The sequence below is a fragment of the Idiotropiscis lumnitzeri genome, chromosome 6, assembly GCF_059441095.1.
Source record: "Idiotropiscis lumnitzeri isolate Australia: NSW breed Sydney's pygmy pipehorse chromosome 6, RoL_Ilum_1.0, whole genome shotgun sequence".
NCBI lineage: Eukaryota > Metazoa > Chordata > Actinopteri > Syngnathiformes > Syngnathidae > Idiotropiscis > Idiotropiscis lumnitzeri.
This window is the reverse complement of record NC_142396.1, coordinates 10,416,739-10,433,925: the sequence shown is the minus strand read 5'-3', so window position 1 is coordinate 10,433,925 and position 17,187 is coordinate 10,416,739. Positions and strand designations below refer to the sequence as shown.

Here is a 17,187-nt window from a genome sequence, read left to right as displayed (position 1 = left end):
TCAGATAACATGTGCGCGTTTTATTGTACAGCACAACACTCAAGGGCGGTTATATTCTACAAATGTCATTTTACGGTAATGTGTGGCCTTTATGTCCATTTCCTTTTAGACTTTTAGATATTTTACTTTGAATGGTCAAAATTCAGCTTTAATATGCTGATAGTAGATTTAATTGCGCCATTATTTGTTGTTTAGCACCGCCTTTCTGGGGATTCCGGTATATTTATTCAACACCCCCAGTGCTTGTTTCTTCTCCATGGTTCCTTACAGAATGTCTGGAAAGTTCTCTGCTTGAGCTGCTTGACAGGGTTCCTCATTCACGTGTGGACTTTGCACGCTTTGCGCATATTCAATCGTCAACGCTTTGCTCGTCGACCTGTTAACGCGTCGTTTGGACCAACGACTTGGTCAAACGATAGGTAGCTGTAGCAGTAGCTGGTGTTAATACACTTGGTTGGTGTTGTTGTTTTGGAGTGCTAGTTAAAGTCAAGCTTAGGTTTAACTGTAGCCTCATTTTTACAATGACCGCCGAGGAGCAAACGGCAGAAGGTCACCACGCCATCCCAATGGAGGGAGACGACATCACGCCCAAGAAAGATGGAGGTGTTTTGAAGGTAAATATTCACACTGAGAGTTTAATTCTTCCTTATTTCTACTTTAAAGCGCTTGAGCTAATAGCATTAGCTGTCGTCAGCTAGCTCCCCGCGGGCACGTTGCTAACCGTTTATGTCTTCTCCTCAGTAACTAATCGTGGGGACGTCCAACCAGCTGGATATATTGAACCTTCTAGAAACGTTAACTTTGGCGACTATTAAGACGTTGAGACGTGTTATTTAATAAATAACCTGTTGGTACCGTTTGTTGTTGCGCACGTGCAGCGAATGCCAACTGCATAATACGTTTTTAAATATCACGTTTACATTGCTTATTGGTGCAGTGTTCCCAATTTTTAACGGGCCAACGCACATACAGAAGTAAAAAAAAAAAAACATGGCACACCACCAAAGAGAGCATTTAATTAAACTATTTGTCACTAAGTTATTTATTTTTTCCGCAATTAAATCGTTTTAGATCAATTAAGTTAAAAATGATGGTTGTGAGTCACTTGTCGAATGATTTATGCGTGTCACATCTTTGAGGTTTGGGATTCGAATCCTGGTTCACATGTTAAACCCGTGTGTGCCTGGATTTTCTCTGGGATATTATGGCTTCCAAAAACACCCATGTTCCATTCAAGAAGACACTACCAGAGAGCAACCCACCTCTTGCCACAAAGTAAGCTGGTTCTGGTCCAAAGAAAGTCACCCCAATGAGGACAAGCGGAAAAGAAAATGCATGGACGTCATATACAAATATTTGTTTACATCAAGTGTAAAATTAAACAACCAAGTAAATCATTTAGTTGTCTGTTGTTATTTGCAAATCTGTGAGAGAACAGTTCAGCACTTCAGTCTCACTGTTAAGCATACAGCATAGTTAATGAATAGAACCATGCTGATTGAATCAGCCAGTTAAATGGAAATGGCCAGCTAGGTTTGACAAAGTTCTTTTTGTTCATTGCTCACTTAAGGTGGGCTGAGTTGGCTCTGACTTCCTAAAAAAACATTGCAGACCTGGCCCTTCAATCCTGCAATAGACCCAGTCTGCACTGCCATAGCAGGCTGACTACTGCTGAGATGCTTTGTCAAAAATGTCCAACTGCCGTCGGTTGTACGATGTTCCAAAGCGAAAAAAATTCTTTGAAGCGGCACCCACGGCACGTGTCATGTCAAAGACAAAAACCGTTGGAATGTATTAGCATTACTTTACAGTGTTACCAGCCTGGGCTTCAGAAAATGCTAGTTGTCTTGTCAACCTGGGTGTTTGCAGAATTTCTGATTAGTGTACATGGGCCGCAATGTCACACTAATTCATTGTATTTCGATAGTGGAGTGAAATGCTGCTTGTGATAATTCAACGGGATGTAGTTCGGGATAAAAGTTCATTGTTGAGCATGTGCCACAAATACAAGGAGCTCTCTGATGCATGTCTGTGATGCAAATTCAACAAAATGCAAAAATATAAATGCAAAAGACCCTGTGCTTTTTTCATAGTTTAAAACGATCCACAAGTATCTTAATAGCATGTCTGTTGCAGACTTTTGCCAAAGTGCCTCAAAGCGTCCAACCACTCTAAAGACCCAATGATCTTTGCACAAACATTAAAGTCAGTGTTCCATCTATAATCTCTCCCTAATCTACTAGTTTTGATAAAAGAGTGGCATGTTGACTGAGTGTGCCATCTTGAGTTTCTCAAGTTACAAGATGTTGCTTGGATTTTATTTGCTTGCTTAGCGCTGCCAGACAAAATTTAAGCTACGAGAGAGCGTCAGATATGCCGTCGGTCAGTAGCGTGAAGTGAAAACAGATGCAATTTAGGTTCTGATACGCATGTGGTTAAGGCGAGCGTCGAGTGTCGATACTTTTTCACCTGTTTATTGAACAGGATAAACATGCATACAAAATGAGAACATTCACAAAATGAGAAGCCACAACTCATACCCAGACAGTCGCCCACAGATTGACTGTCAGTCCGACTCCAAGTCCTTTTATTACTGACTGGGCCACTTAAAGGCACACTTCCAACAAATAAATCCTAGCTGACAGAGTAATTACTTGGCTTTGAATTATTAATCATCTGGCTGATATTAGCTTTTTAAGAAATTGCTCTCTTCTGCATATTTTTTTAATGTATTTTTTCTACGTAAGACATACCGCTGAATATCAGAATTGGTCCGGCGAGCAATTGCGTTTTATAAAACCAATTTCTTAACAGTTTCATATCTTGTAAGTTTTTATTCAATGCAGTTCCATTTTTCCTAACTTGTGGCGTTTTGGGGGAATGGATCGAATGAATAGCATTTCAATAAGGCATATGATGTATAAATAGTTACACGCTTGGTCACAGAGCTCATGAAACTTGTGAGCCAAGGTATCACTGTATGTCCTCACTATGTTTTTCAGCTTGTGAAAAGGGAAGGCACTGGCACAGAGTTGCCAATGACCGGGGACAAAGTGTTTGTTCACTACGTGGGCACCCTCCTGGATGGCTCTTGCTTCGACTCCAGCAGAGACCGGGGAGAGAAGTTCTCCTTTGAGCTGGGAAAAGGTTGGTTTCCCATCATTAAGGAGAAGACATCCTCCCGTCATGCAGATGACAATGCTTTCTCCCGTCTTCCCTATGTGCGTGTGCAGATCGAGTTATAAAGGCATGGGACATCGGCGTGGCTACTATGAAAGAGGGGTAGCTCTGCCAGCTCATCTGTAAACCAGAGTATGCGTATGGGTCTGCGGGCAGCCCACCCAAAATCCCCCCCGATGCCACACTTATTTTTGAGGTAAGCCTGACCTACATACAAGTTCTCCTCCCTCAGATCACTCAGGATCATCTTTAGACATAATAGACAACCTGATTATCAGGCCCTGAATTTGATTGCAAAATAGGGAAATGCTCATATTCTGTTCTATTGGATGCTTTATTTACATGTTTTTGCATGATGTCACTGTTCTAATTTAGCCTGGGGTAGGTCAGTCACGCTGGTATGTATGGTCACCCAAAAACACGTTACACCTCTGGCTGCAACCCTACTTATATTTAAACAGTATTATCACTTAACACACCCGAGACATCCGATAATGGTTGTCTGTGATTGTCAAGGCATGTTAAAATTGGGTGTCAATTTTTATTAATATTAAAATCATAATTGTGCAGGACAGTCTTTAGGGGGTCTGCACATTACTGAATTGAACAAATGTGAGCCACCATATTCTTAAAAATCTTTTACTATGACCATCCCTTACTGTCTTCACCTGTAGGTGGAACTTTTTGAATTCCGAGGGGAGGATTTAACCCAAGAGGAGGATGGAGGGATTATCCGTCGCATTATCACTAGAGGGCAGCAATATGCCAAGCCTAATGAAGGATCCTCTGTTGAAGGTAACACGTCTCATACTACTTTTACAAGAATTGTATTTATTAGGCTTTTCCCGTAACTACTTTTTCGCTTCTGATGCAATACCAATTATTGCAACCTTGTGTATTGGCTGCTATTGATCTGATACGACTATACTAAGCTAGACACTTTGAATCATCTCCTCTTCAGTGTCGGTGGCGGGCAGCTGCGAAGGGCGGGTGTTTGATGAGAGGGAACTCAAATTTGAGATTGGAGAAGGAGAGAGTCTGGACTTGCCACCTGGAGTGGAGAAAGCCATCATGGCCATGGAGGAGGGAGAGGAAGCTCTGTTCCACATCAAACCCAAGTAAGACTGCATGTTTAGTGAGCAGCCGCAATTGTAGAGTCATAAGCGACTTATTATGTAAAAGGGAATTTTTGTTAAATAACTGTGCTTCGGGAGTGCCTGACCATCCGTTGAGTGTGAAATTACACAACCAAGTCAATCTTTTGTGTGCTACCCTGTTGCCCAAATGTGTCAGAGCAACTTTTACAAATTTTCCTAGATGGAAGATTCCAGATTCCTAAGCAGATTGTGTCAACACAATTCTTCCAATTTGAGTTTGAGTTTCTCTGGCCTTAAGATGGGGCAGCTAGGCTGAGCAAAGATTGTTATTTTCAAGTGTCTACACAGATGAAATATATCAAAGCCAAAACCCAAGTAGAGCTGCCACGTTGACATCTGCATTAGCTTCTGAGAAGTTGCACATACTCAAATGTTTGTTTGGTATGTCCAATGCATGTACCACGAGCACTGATCAGCACACTTATTGATGTTTGGCAGTTTGGTGATGAAATGATGCCTCAACAAATACAATCCCTGTTTTTTTTTATTCTATTATTTTTTTCAGTCTTTTTGGCTTGCTTTTTCACACTCTGGACTCAGGCACTTGCCTCATTGCAACCCGACTGCGCCACAAAATTTCTATTCAGCATTGGCACTACAGTAGAGGGGAGCGCAAGTAGACTGCGTTATTGTGTATTTATGGCATGATTGCGCCAGGATTTCCCAAGAAAGATCAGTTGTTGCACACATTATTATTAGAAATTAGCCTGCTGTGAGTGAGTGGTTCTGTCTCATGCAAATGAAGACGTTGTTCACCTTACCCCTTCCCCCCTCAAAACAGGAGAATTTTGTGACAAGTGTGCTGTAATTTTGATGAAAGCTTGTCACAGATGCATCAAGACACATGGGAACTGTCTATTCTAAACTGTTCAAGGGTCAGGTATGCGATAAATAAATTGCAGATGGATTGCTTTTCTTTCAGGTATGGCTTTGGAAGCGTTGGAAATGCCAAATATAACATCCCCGGTGGGGCGCTCTTGCAATACAAGATCAAACTAACAGCCTTGGAAAAGGCCAAAGAGTCGTGGGAGATGAATGTCTCGGAGAAGTTGGAACAGAGCGTGGTGGTTAAAGAGAAGGGGACCCAATATTTTAAGGTTCGTACCGGTGGCTGAACCTTTGACTGTGACTGAGGATGTTGTCTCACTGGCACTGCCTGTGTTGACTTTCAGAAAGGTATGTTCAAGCAGGCATCTGCACAGTACAAGAGGATCGTGTCATGGCTTGAGAATGAGTCGGCATTATCCGAGGAGGAAGCGGAGAGGGCCAAAGCGTTGCGGTTGGCTGCACTTCTCAACTTGGCCATGTGCTACCTGAAGCTTAAAGAGCCCAACCAAGCGCTGGAAAACTGCAACAAGGCAAGACATCGCACAATTTCACGTCATTTACTCCAAATAATGTATCATTGTTCATCTATGCAAAACAATAACAGACTCTTCCATTGGGTGACAGCAGGTTCATAGTGAATCATTTGCACTTAACACAATGTGTTAGGGCAACGTGTTTGGTTGTTAAATAAAGCCTGTTTGGTATGTGTGTGCGCTCACAGGCCCTGGAATTGGACGAGTCCAGCGAGAAGGCGCTATTCCGGAGGGGAGAAGCACTGTTTGGCATGAAGGAGTTTGAAAAAGCCAGGGATGACTTTCAGCGTGTTGTTCAACTTTATCCCGCTAACAAAGCTGCCAAGAGTCAGGTATGATATCACTCCAGGAAGCAGTTAAACACGTTTACACAACGTGTGACTTTTGCTTTACTTGGCTGAAGGTCGCGAACAATAGGAGTCAGAAATGAGTGTTTTTCATACAAATATTGAAAAATGAAGGTTATACCGCCGCTGTAGGATTAGAACTCCGTCCTTAACCCCCTGTTGTTGTTAAAATGCGTGAAAATTAGACCATGAGAATTGATTTGTGGGAGGCGAAAAAAAGAAATAGTTTGACCATATTTGGACATACAAGGTTTCTGCCGGTCAGCAACGATTTTCTACCGGCTTGCTACGTTTGTAACAGTGCATTCATGACAATGTGAACATATTGCCTTGTTGGCTTGCCCTGACCTGTCCTCCATTGTTGTTGTCATCTAGATGATTCTTTGTCAGAAGCACACGAAGGAGCAGCACGAGAAGGACAAGCGCACATACGCCAACATGTTCCAGAAGTTTGCCGAGAGGGATTCCAAGGTAATGGATCTTGCCACCCCAAAACGGCACAATGCTGCTGACTGCCTAAACCTTTTTAACCACTCAACCAACCTGACTGGGCTTTGCTCCTTTGCAGAAAGAATCTGAGAAGGTGAAGAGCAAGGAGAATGGCGACAGCGAAGATATGGAGATCGAGAGCGCTAACAAGGAAGCGGTGGGCGACGCGAAAGTCTAAATAATGTAAATTCTGACGGTTCATGTTCTTCTGACTTTTGTTACTTCAGCCGTTTGTGTTTTAAGTGTGTAACTGTATGCGTGTGTATGAGAAGCAAGTGTCAACAAGAGCACTGACTTTGCTGGCTTTCTTGATCCTGCCCTCTTGCCATTGTCGTTATTGTGGTGACGGATTGAGCAGGTTTGATGTAATTTTAGTATTTGTGTGCTTGTGTCTCCTTAAACTCTCAACCTGAAGCTTTACAAGTGCGTTTCACAGCTGTTTTGTGTGTGAGTGCGTATCAAGTGTTTGTGGGGGGTGTGTGTATAGAGAATTGAAAGCCTTCGCTCTAAAGGGCTATTCACCTTGCACTATATTTGTTCTCTACCCTTCATCCATTCATCCAAGCCTCCACTTTATGGGCCTGCTGATCAATTCCGGGATTGGTGGTGGCTGAACACTCGGATACAATGCGCTGGAATGTTCCAAAAGTATATACAGCAGTCCCTCACTACTTTCCGGTTCGGTTATTGCAGAGTCACTCTAATGTGGATTTTCATTTGTGACCATAAGCACGCTGCTTCGCTGATAGTTTGGAAACTGAATGTTTGTTCAAATGTGCCGTTAGGTTGTTGAGAGTACCTCACAATACGGAGCCCGATGTAGGCAGTACAAGCCGGATAGTAAACAACTGCATTCAGAAAACGAGGATGACGAAACGTGAAAAGTGACGGAACACTGTATGATATGCATGTAGCAGGAAATGTGATAACGGCTTTGGGGGTAAGCCATTGGACTTACATTCTCGGGTTGAATTCTCCAGCAAAGCCGTTATAGATTTGGGTTAGCCCAACGGTGCTTTTGGGGCTAATGGACAATGTACTTTGAATCCCCCCCAATGTGTTGTGCTTGTGATTTCTGAGTCAATACGACAAAAATTAAAACTGGAATATCCGGACTTGTAAACGAGCATTAATGCAGCTATACAAGACCCATGAGCTCGTTTGACCGTCTTAATTTTCTGCTTCATGTAAGAAGTTTTGCAGTTTTCAGTCTGTCTAAAGGAAGTTGCAATGGAAAAGCCACTTGGGGTCTACTTTGTCTGAAGGGTGTGGCTTGTTGAAGTGTGGCCTGGCAGATGGAGATGGATACAATAAACAGTTAAAAACCTGCATTGCATGTCTGTGTGTGATATTTTCAACTGCTTTTTAGCCCCTTTGCATCGGCAGAGTCACATTACAAATCATTACCTTTCTGAAATCATGGTTTGAGGCTTTTTTTATTTTCAAAATACACACAAAAAAAAATAACCAAATACTGGTTATAGTGTATTTATTAATCTTATCAGTTCAGGAGTAGAATTGCGTTATCTGTTTATGGATGGAGATGATTTTTGCATAAGTGGCCAGCATACTGAAAAGATGTTTCAGGAAGAAAAAAATGTTTTGGTGGAACTGACTAAGGCCATTATTTTAACTGGGCGATGAATCGGGTGGCCACTCACTCGCACTGAAGCTGGAGACGTGAATGTACTCTACTGCTAATTTTGGTGGCGATCGGTCGCCGTTCTAGACAACAGACGTCACAAAGTGAGCAATATTACCACGCTTGTCATTGTGACGTAGACAGCTGAAACCTGAAAAAATACGATGTGCTCCAAAAGGAGGCGTGCCAATTTGTTGTAAACCTTATCACATAAACCACCACATATTCTTTTGGGAGGGGTGAGGAGTGAATTTTAGTACTTGTAGAGCATCTACGTAATGCTCGCTTGGCAGCTATGTACTTAGGCAGCCACTATGTTATTGGAAACTGCCTGCCAATACTCCCACTCATTCATTGTTACCAACCAGGACGTTACTGAGATCCGACATTTTGAGCTAAGAATAAACAGTGTTCGAGTTCAAAGTGTTCTCTTCTTTTGGATATCCGACAGTACTGATATTATTTATACATGTAAACCTATTATATAAATAAAATATAGACCAACACCGACGGACTGGAAGCGAGCGCAACTGGAATAAGCTGTGCACCCGCATATATAGCGCGCGCATGACCACCTGGGGCAGAAGCAACGGCGGGGTTCGAGTGATTGTACCCTTTCCTACCAGCGTTTACTACCATTGGTGCCGATATAACACTGCAGTCAAGCCAACCTCCACACGCAAAGACGAAGTCAAGCCAGCCTCCACTGTTATTTTTAATACTGTGCATTACGGTAATGCGCCGTAAGCGGGAGCTGTTTGCCACCTTCAAAATAAAAGCTTACAAACAAATACAGAAACTCAGTTTCTTACTTCAATTCTGAGACCGTGTGCATTATCCTTAATCAAACTCATTGTTGTCTGTCCGCAGAGCAGTTATTTAATACCATTTTAAATCCAAACCACTGACGACGTGCGTGCATGAGTTTGTAAGCTTTTATTTTGAAGGTGACAAACGGCGCTCGCTGCCGGCGCATTACCGTAATGCACCGTGATGCACAGTATTCAAAATAACAGTGGCGGCTGGCTATCTGGCACCCTTTGCGTGTGGAGGCTGGCCAGTCCGCAGTGGAGCGACGGGCTGTCAACGATAATGTCCGGGAGAACCGAGCCCTCCGTGGCTCTCTGACAAGCTCACTGTAGGTGTCAAAGGCCCGGGGTAAGGACGAAACGGCTTCCACAGATCCTGTTTGGCGCCTCTGTACTGTACGTGGTGGCACTGTGCTGAAACATGGCGGTTCGAGATAGAGGACTTAAGTAGCTTTTCTAGTTAGCATGGCTAGGCTAAAGCGAGCTAGCTGGCCATGGATTTCTGGAACTAAATTAAATTACCTGGTCCATTAAGAGTGAGTCGAAAGCATCTCCGAAACAAATTAAGTGTCCTAATTGGATTTAAAGGGAGTGAAGGTTTGTTCTGTAGTGTAGTCCAAAACAAATGTTTGTCAAGGAGTATTGCAGGTGTCATTTACAGGGGTCCTCGGTTTACGACGGAGTGCCCGATGTAATTTGAAGTTTTACGTAAGTAGGAACGTACCGTAGCATCATGGTTTGTTATGGTATGCTTTTGTCATCCATCCATTATCCGATCTCAATCTTCCATTCGTTACATGAAATTAAATACAGTTATTACAACATCTTGTGGCATAATTACTGTAGATATTTGTATGGAAATACGAAGTCTGAATGCGCCATAGTCTATCACTAACATAGGCTTATTGCTAACGCAACACAATCAATAGTAACGTAATAACTGCCGAAAAGAAGAGATGTATGAAGACTATAAATTTAAAACAGTACAATGAAAAACAGAATTGACGTTAACTGAGCATGCCATCTTGTGACCCCGTGATCACACACTCCCTCACCCAGGAAACTAGTTCATTGCACGTAGTTTGTAACCTTAAAATGGCTTCAGTGAATAATTGTATGAAAAATAACTTCAAGGCAATAAGTATAAACAAAACAAACACAGTAAATAAATACTGATCTAACTGAGTGTGCCCTCTTGACATTTTCTTACGTTACACACCAAATGCTATATGTCTTGACCTTTTGTAAACTGAGGACCACCTATTGTGATATAGATATGTCCCCCGTCACTACCGTGTGCTTAAAATACAAATGTAATTTTTTCACAGGACAACCCAAATTTGAATCATGCCTGGAAAACTGAAAGCAAAAATTGTGGCTGGCCGACACTTGCCTGTCATGGACAGAGCCAGTGAGCTTACAGATGCTTTTGTAGAGGTAAGTAAATGGTGCTTTGGCATTAATGGTGGCATATTATGTTGTTTTCTCTCAATTTCTAACAGTTCTCATATGCTTTAGTAACATATGTGAAATGCTTTACCCCAAAGATCAAGAATGTATACTCTATTTTTAGCCTCTCTCAGCTAACCCCATTTTGTCTCAGTGTGTGGCATTTGTTACCTTATCACCCAGTGGCAGAGTTAGGCGGTTGCAACGGGGTGAGCGACTACTTGAAGATGTAGTCTGAAAGGGAGAAAATAACAAGTGCCCTCAAAGGCAGTAAAGTTGTTTACTGTATTTTTCTTTTTTTTGAGGAGATAGTACTTGATCACCATCTCCAATTACACTGGTTAGTTAGAGTGCTGATGTATGCTGATCTGTCAAAATTCCGGTTGGTTTGCTCACAGTCACTTTGGGGAAAGAGAACAAAGACCTAACCATTTGTGTACAACCAATTAAAAACAAAATATTTTATCAGAGGTGGGCATCATCAGTCCGTCCCTCGTCGGAGAAAGCCAATCGGCGTCGAGAACATATTTTCCATGTCACAGGCAGGATCCCCACAAGCAGACACGCAGCCAAATAAAGACAAATAAATTAATAAAAACAACAGACAATGCACAGTGAGGTGATCCGTGAATAAAAAAACAATATGTCATTGAGGTCTGTTGGAATGCAAGGTATAAAAAAAAAAAAAAGTATACAACACAGTTTTCTATATTATTTGACTGCGTGTCAGGTGTGCGGCTCCTGCGTATGTCATGGTAACAGTGATTCCATTCTCAATGCCGTTTGGTTGACTCGGACCGAGTGGGTGGGCTTGGAATACTGATGAGATTTCACAAACGGGCCAAAGAACTGACAAATGCCCACCTCTAGATTTGAGATAATATGCCAGGTTTGTTTTTAGTCCAACTGGAAAATGACATTTTCATCTCTTTGGCATGCAGGTCAAGTTTGGAAACATCACGTTCAAAACAGATGTCTGCCCCAAATCCCTCAATCCACAGTGGAACTCAGAATGGTTCAAATTTGAGGTACAATGCCCACGATCTATTCCTTTAAAGAGCTGCTGTGGTATTGTGTATTGAATTGTGTATTCCGTTGTGCTGCCTTCTAATCCAAACGCTAGATCAAAAGTTGCCTTTACATTGATGGCTCAATGCGAAAGGTATTTGTTTAATGTTTATCACAAAGTGGTTGAAGAACTGCTATTGTTGGGCAACATTACTTTCAAAATGTAATAGTATTACATGGTACTTGCATGTGAAAGTTATAAGTTCCTTTATACTTTTACTGTCTTTGTAGAGTAACTCATTTACTCAAGTTTGTTATTTTAAGTTACTAAAATATATTTTTTAATCGGGGATTGATTTATTTAAGAATGATTTTGACACTGAAAGGAAACCGCAAAATTATCTACCATGCAGTAGCTGGTCAAATTAACTCAGAACGAAGATATTTTACTATGTAGCGTGCGCTATGATATTAAATTGTATCAAAATTCACAAATTAATTTACACAAAGAATAATGATGGATGACATAAAATTTATCATTCAAAACAGACAGATCGGTAGAGCGATAGGATATGTGAAATAAAAGCAAAAATACTCAATGTATTAATAAAGTTTTTTTTCTTTGAGAGAGACAGTGAGAGACGGTGGAAGAGAGGTGAATTAACAAAAATATGGAAACATTCAAATATCCGGTGCTCAAAGGGTTGGGGAGTCGTTAGATGAAATGATGCCCTTGTTATGGCCATTGGGTATACATGGCCTATTCGTCGCTCTATTCCTTCTGTTGATGTGTAGGTTGATGATGAGGACCTGCAGGATGAGCCGCTGCAGATCACCGTGTTGGACCATGACACATACAGCGCAAACGACGCCATCGGAAAGGTTTACATCGACATTGACCCGCTGCTGTGCAGTGAGGCCGCCTCCGTCATCTCCGGCTGGTTTCCCATCTATGACACCATCCACGGTACTCAAATAGCACATAGACTTTACTCATTGTGGCTTTCTCTCTTATCGCATCCCCCCCCCCTTTGTGTTATTTGTTGCCAGGTATCCGTGGGGAGATTAATGTCCTGATCAAAGTGGAGCTCTTCAATGACTTGAACCGCTTCAGACAATCCTCCTGTGGAGTCAAGTTCTTCTGCAGTGTGTTTTGAATCTATTTTCAGTACTGCTCAGAAAATAATACAGTGGAACCCTTGAAGGACCAACACAATCATGTACAGTAGGGCTGAATGATTTGTAAATAATCTATAAATAATTGAATTGCAGCATCCCCCCCCTCCTTAATATTTCAATGTAATATTGAATTATTAATTAATATTATTTTGTTTAAGGTCCTTTTCACATGTATTTTTTTTCATCAAACACAAGCATTTAATTGATCAGTATTACAATAAACCATATCATATTTATTATAGATGGATCTGCACTAACATGATAAATGAAGGATGAATTCATGTAAAAATTAATCTTTTTCAGTTAGAGCTTTGAGAGTCACTGATGAGTGGTACACTCGCCTGACTTATGTGTGGGCAACGTGGGATTGGTGTCTGTGTATGCCCTGTGACTGGCTGATGACCAGTTCAGGGTGTAGTGTGCCTTTCCCCCGTAGTCAGCTGGGATAGGCTCCAGCACCGCCTGCCACCCTGTTCAGGTTAAGCGGTATGGATGATGACACAGTTAGAGCTTTGACTTGCAGTTTTTCAAGCATTCACTACGCCAACCTTACAAAATTCTACCCAACAAGCGTGCCGTAAACATAAGTCAGTAGGTCATAAATAACAACAATAATTCAAACAAATCTGTAGCTATATCAGTTCAAACTTTTCTAGTTTCATGAATTAATTTGATGTAACTTGTGGACTCTGCTTGAGTGTTGAACTTTTTTACACACTATACAATGCAACCACACCGGGCCGGCCGCAGAGATGAGAAAAAAAAAAGTACATTACTTCCGGTTTATTTGTTATTTAAGGCAGAAAAAACATTTTATTTTGAAAAGTGACTGGCTTTTCTCCGTTTCATCCATCTATGATGGACTCTTGACGCATGTCAAAATGCTAATTGTCTTGGTCGCATTATGAAACTATTAAACCCCCCAAGTTAGTAAAATCAGTAAAAAAAAAAACACTATGTACAAAACCCACTCCGCAAAAAAATGCAGCAATTACTTAGCTGAGTATAATTCAGTACAGTGAATTATGATTTTACTATATATTGTAATTGTAAAATCTCATGTATTCGTACTATATCCAGCTGGTAACTTGGGACGTCTCGACTGTGAGGTAGACGTGCTGACCTCTAATTTACCATTCTGCCCTCGATGTTGGGGCCTTCATGGCTGTTGGACTTGGGAGTTTTCACTGTATTGAGATGAGATTTATTTGCACATGTAGCTGCAGCTTGTCAGCACATGTCTTAGTTATGATCCAACGATTATTACATATTAACAAATATAAAAGATGGGCAGAGGAGAGAAATAATGTGTTGCCATATCACCTGTACATTGCAGCCACTTCCATACCACGTTATTACTGGGCGGCGATGGTCCACGGCTTTGTGGAGGAACTCGTGGTAAACGAAGACCCTGAATACCAGTGGATTGACCGCATCAGAACCCCTCGAGCGTCCAACGAAGCCCGCCAGCGGCTCATTTCGCAAATGTCCGGTAGGGAAACAAATGCAATCCCTGTCTGGAGAACAGTGTTTCCCAAAGCACTAAAGTGGACACACAGGTTAAATAAATACTTTCTGCCATCTGCTGGAAGAGCTTTTAATTAATTATTCTTTCTTTCGCTCTACACTGCTGACATAAATAGGTGAACAAAAATATGTTACTTGTAGCAAAGAAATAATCTTTGGTCTAGTAAATTAATTTGGTTTGGATCAGTTAATATATGGTTAAACTGGAGGTGAATATGTAGAAATTTTGAATTAGGCATAAAGTGATCAATTTAAAGTTGGAACAGTTTGAATTGGTCAATGAAAATGTAGAAATTAAAGGGAAAAATAGAAAAATATTTGGCTTTTATTTTGAAATTTTGTTTTGTGTTAGGCATAAGCTAACCCACCTGGAAGTTGGAATGGTTTGAATCAGTCAAAAAATGTCAAATTAGAGGAAGAAAAACAGTTGCATTTTATTTTAAAATTTTCCAAAAATGTAGACACAAGAGTAGAAAAACACCAAAATTGTAAATCTTGACTTTTTTTTTGAAATTCTGAAAAAAAATCCAGTGTGTATAAACTCAACAGTTTTAAAATTGGATTGGTTTTAAAGGGTAAAATAATGTACAAGTTAGAGGAGAAAAACAAACCAAAAACTGTGGCTTTTATTTAGAAATTTTCAGTTTCTGAACTGACTTGAGCAAACAATCTGAAGTTTCTTAACACATCTGTGTTTTGCTTTAGGCGAGCTGCAGCGGAAAATAGGACTTAAAGTGCTGGAGATGGGTGGAAATGCAGTGGTGGGCTACTTGCAGTGTTTCGACCTGGAGGGAGAGTCAGGCCTGGTGGTGCGCGCCATAGGTACCGCCTGCACTCTGGAGAAAATCACCTCCGGAGGCGCGCCCGCCACCTCCACTGCCATCGCCAACGCCACCACACACATGCACCCGAGCACAGCTCCTGCTTCCAATGCCTGCAATTCCCCTTCCAAGGATGGAAAGGAGTGAGTAGCAATCCAGCATGACAAATAATTGCAAGTGTGTGACCTTTGGAGATGACAATGAGCATGTGAGGAAGAGTGTGTAGACAAAATGCCCGTCTTCCGGTGTGTGTTGCATTGTGAAACAGCACACAGCATCCTGGCACGCACACATACAGTATACAAAATACACTCAGAAAATTTTACCTCCCCTGCCTCATCTGCTCGCACGTGGCTTGCTTGCTCTAGGCTCAGCATGCGCTTGTGCCACGTCTAATACGGTTCACAAAAAGTCTGAGATATTTAGTTCCCCGGGAAAATTTGACGGTAAACCTAAAATGTGCAATAACCTTTATAAGTGAAGTTAGTTTGAACATTTCTATACTTTAATGACACATGTCCAAGTCATGAGTGTTTCTGTAGTTTTTAAAGGAGAAGGAGCTCAATGTCATAATTAACAACAGGTGTTTGAGCCATGAAAGTTTACAGTTGCTCTCTATCTCTATTGCAACCTATTGATAACTGTGTGACACCAGGCTTAGTGGCAACTTCCATCTGCACATCTGCACAACCGTGAGGTACTCGGGCTTCAGACTGCCCTAAATGGTGGCATTTTGCGCCTAAAATTCGAGAGAGTGCAAGTCTATTTTTCCATCTATTTGCACATGTGAGACAATTAAATTTGCAGTTTAAAAAAAATAATTATATATATTAATCTTGAATATATAATGTTGCTGACAAACTTTTGCTCCGCACTGTTTATATATAGTGATAATGAGTGGAGTGAATATTTACTTTGGAAGTTGACTTACAGTGTCCACCCTTAAATTTTTGACTTATGCCTCTAACGTTTCAAGTTAAGGGCCACTGTTCTACTAGTACAAGAAAATAGTCTGGAGCCCCGACTGTTGCCCAGGTCTTCGGTGATTGTTTTGGTCTCATGATGTCAATATGTGAACAGCATGATGAAGAGAACTATTTAAAAAGCAGTTGCGATTGAACTCCGAATTTCATTGGTCCATGCATGCATCAAACACCTTTGTGTAGTTTGCCATTTCGCTCATTGTGGGAGTAGTTCAAAAAGTATTAAGACATTGAACAGTTGGACATGTGCATTCAAAGGTTTAGACTAGCGAGTCAAATTACAGTCACCTGTAAATGTAGCACATTTTACTGTTGGTTCACCTTGAAATTTCACCCAAAAGCGTAATATCCCTAACTTTTTATGGATTGGTGAGTTTTTAGTGCATGAGCTCCGATCCGCTTGGCCTGCTGCACCATGCAAGTTTACCACACTGTGCTCGTACTTGTGCGTGAGGGATGGAGACACTCCAGGAATGTGCATATGGGGGACAAATGAAAAAGAAGCATCATTGTAGTGTTTTGTATTTTTTTTCCCAGTATTGTAGTGTTTTTTTCCCTTCATGTGTCTGTATGATAAGTTTTTGCACTCCTTCATTGGCTGGATTTACCCTGCTTAACTAGAAGGTAATATCTGACATTTTTTGTTTTTATTGTCTGTATCTGTATGCATTTCAAGTTATCCATTAAGACTGTGTTTGCACTAACGTGATGCATGAATTAATACTTGTGCGGAGATGCCCAAACTTTAGGAAGATCCATCCATTATCCAAAATAATCTAATTATTCTATGTTATTAATTAATAGTGTTTAATTGACCTGTGTCTACTCTTACCCCCGTTGATGTAAATGAGGATGTTCATGATATAATTTTTTTATTGACAATGCATAATTATGAATTAAAGTAGAGTGGTGCAAAAATAACTATTACTCCACTACAAAATGAACATAGTTTTAATGAAATGATTGTTGTGCTTTATCTACTACAAGATGTTTATCAAAGAATTTTAGTTTTCCTCTTTGGGTCTCCACATCTTTTACGCTCTGTTGTGTTTGCATCCCTGTCGTGCATGTGATTCACTTGGCTTGGAGAGAGCAAACTTGTTGTTCCGTGTCCGGCCTCTCATTGTCTATTGTGATAATGTGTTGTAGGTTTGGTTTGCTTTTTCTTTCCTTCTTTCCTCCTCTCTTGGCTGCATAAGGACTGACACAATTCTTACTGTATGTGGCCAACTCGA

General features: G+C 41.1%; 2 protein-coding genes across 17 annotated transcripts in view; both read left to right on the top strand.

Moving 5' to 3' along the window:
- Nucleotides 1–154: 154 nt before the first annotated feature.
- fkbp4 (FKBP prolyl isomerase 4) lies at nucleotides 155–7,863 on the top strand. Its single transcript, XM_088299049.1, is given in 10 exon segments — nucleotides 155–614; nucleotides 3,003–3,147; nucleotides 3,234–3,376; nucleotides 3,855–3,975; nucleotides 4,142–4,298; nucleotides 5,260–5,434; nucleotides 5,510–5,695; nucleotides 5,887–6,030; nucleotides 6,421–6,516; nucleotides 6,614–7,863. Coding segments are annotated over 10 exon segments (1,359 nt in total). The 5' UTR covers nucleotides 155–521; the 3' UTR covers nucleotides 6,713–7,863.
- Nucleotides 7,864–9,186: 1,323 nt separating this feature from the next.
- c2cd5 (C2 calcium dependent domain containing 5) overlaps nucleotides 9,187–17,187 on the top strand; it is a 29,122-nt gene continuing 21,121 nt past the window's right edge. For all 16 annotated transcript variants that reach the window (XM_088297625.1, XM_088297628.1, XM_088297622.1 and 13 more), the window contains exons 1-7: nucleotides 9,187–9,334; nucleotides 10,314–10,422; nucleotides 11,376–11,462; nucleotides 12,238–12,409; nucleotides 12,493–12,588; nucleotides 13,958–14,113; nucleotides 14,854–15,112. In XM_088297625.1, coding sequence (XP_088153751.1) covers nucleotides 10,333–10,422; nucleotides 11,376–11,462; nucleotides 12,238–12,409; nucleotides 12,493–12,588; nucleotides 13,958–14,113; nucleotides 14,854–15,112 — 860 coding nt within the window. In that variant the 5' untranslated portion in view covers nucleotides 9,187–9,334; nucleotides 10,314–10,332. The remainder of the gene's footprint in view (nucleotides 9,335–10,313; nucleotides 10,423–11,375; nucleotides 11,463–12,237; nucleotides 12,410–12,492; nucleotides 12,589–13,957; nucleotides 14,114–14,853; nucleotides 15,113–17,187) is intronic.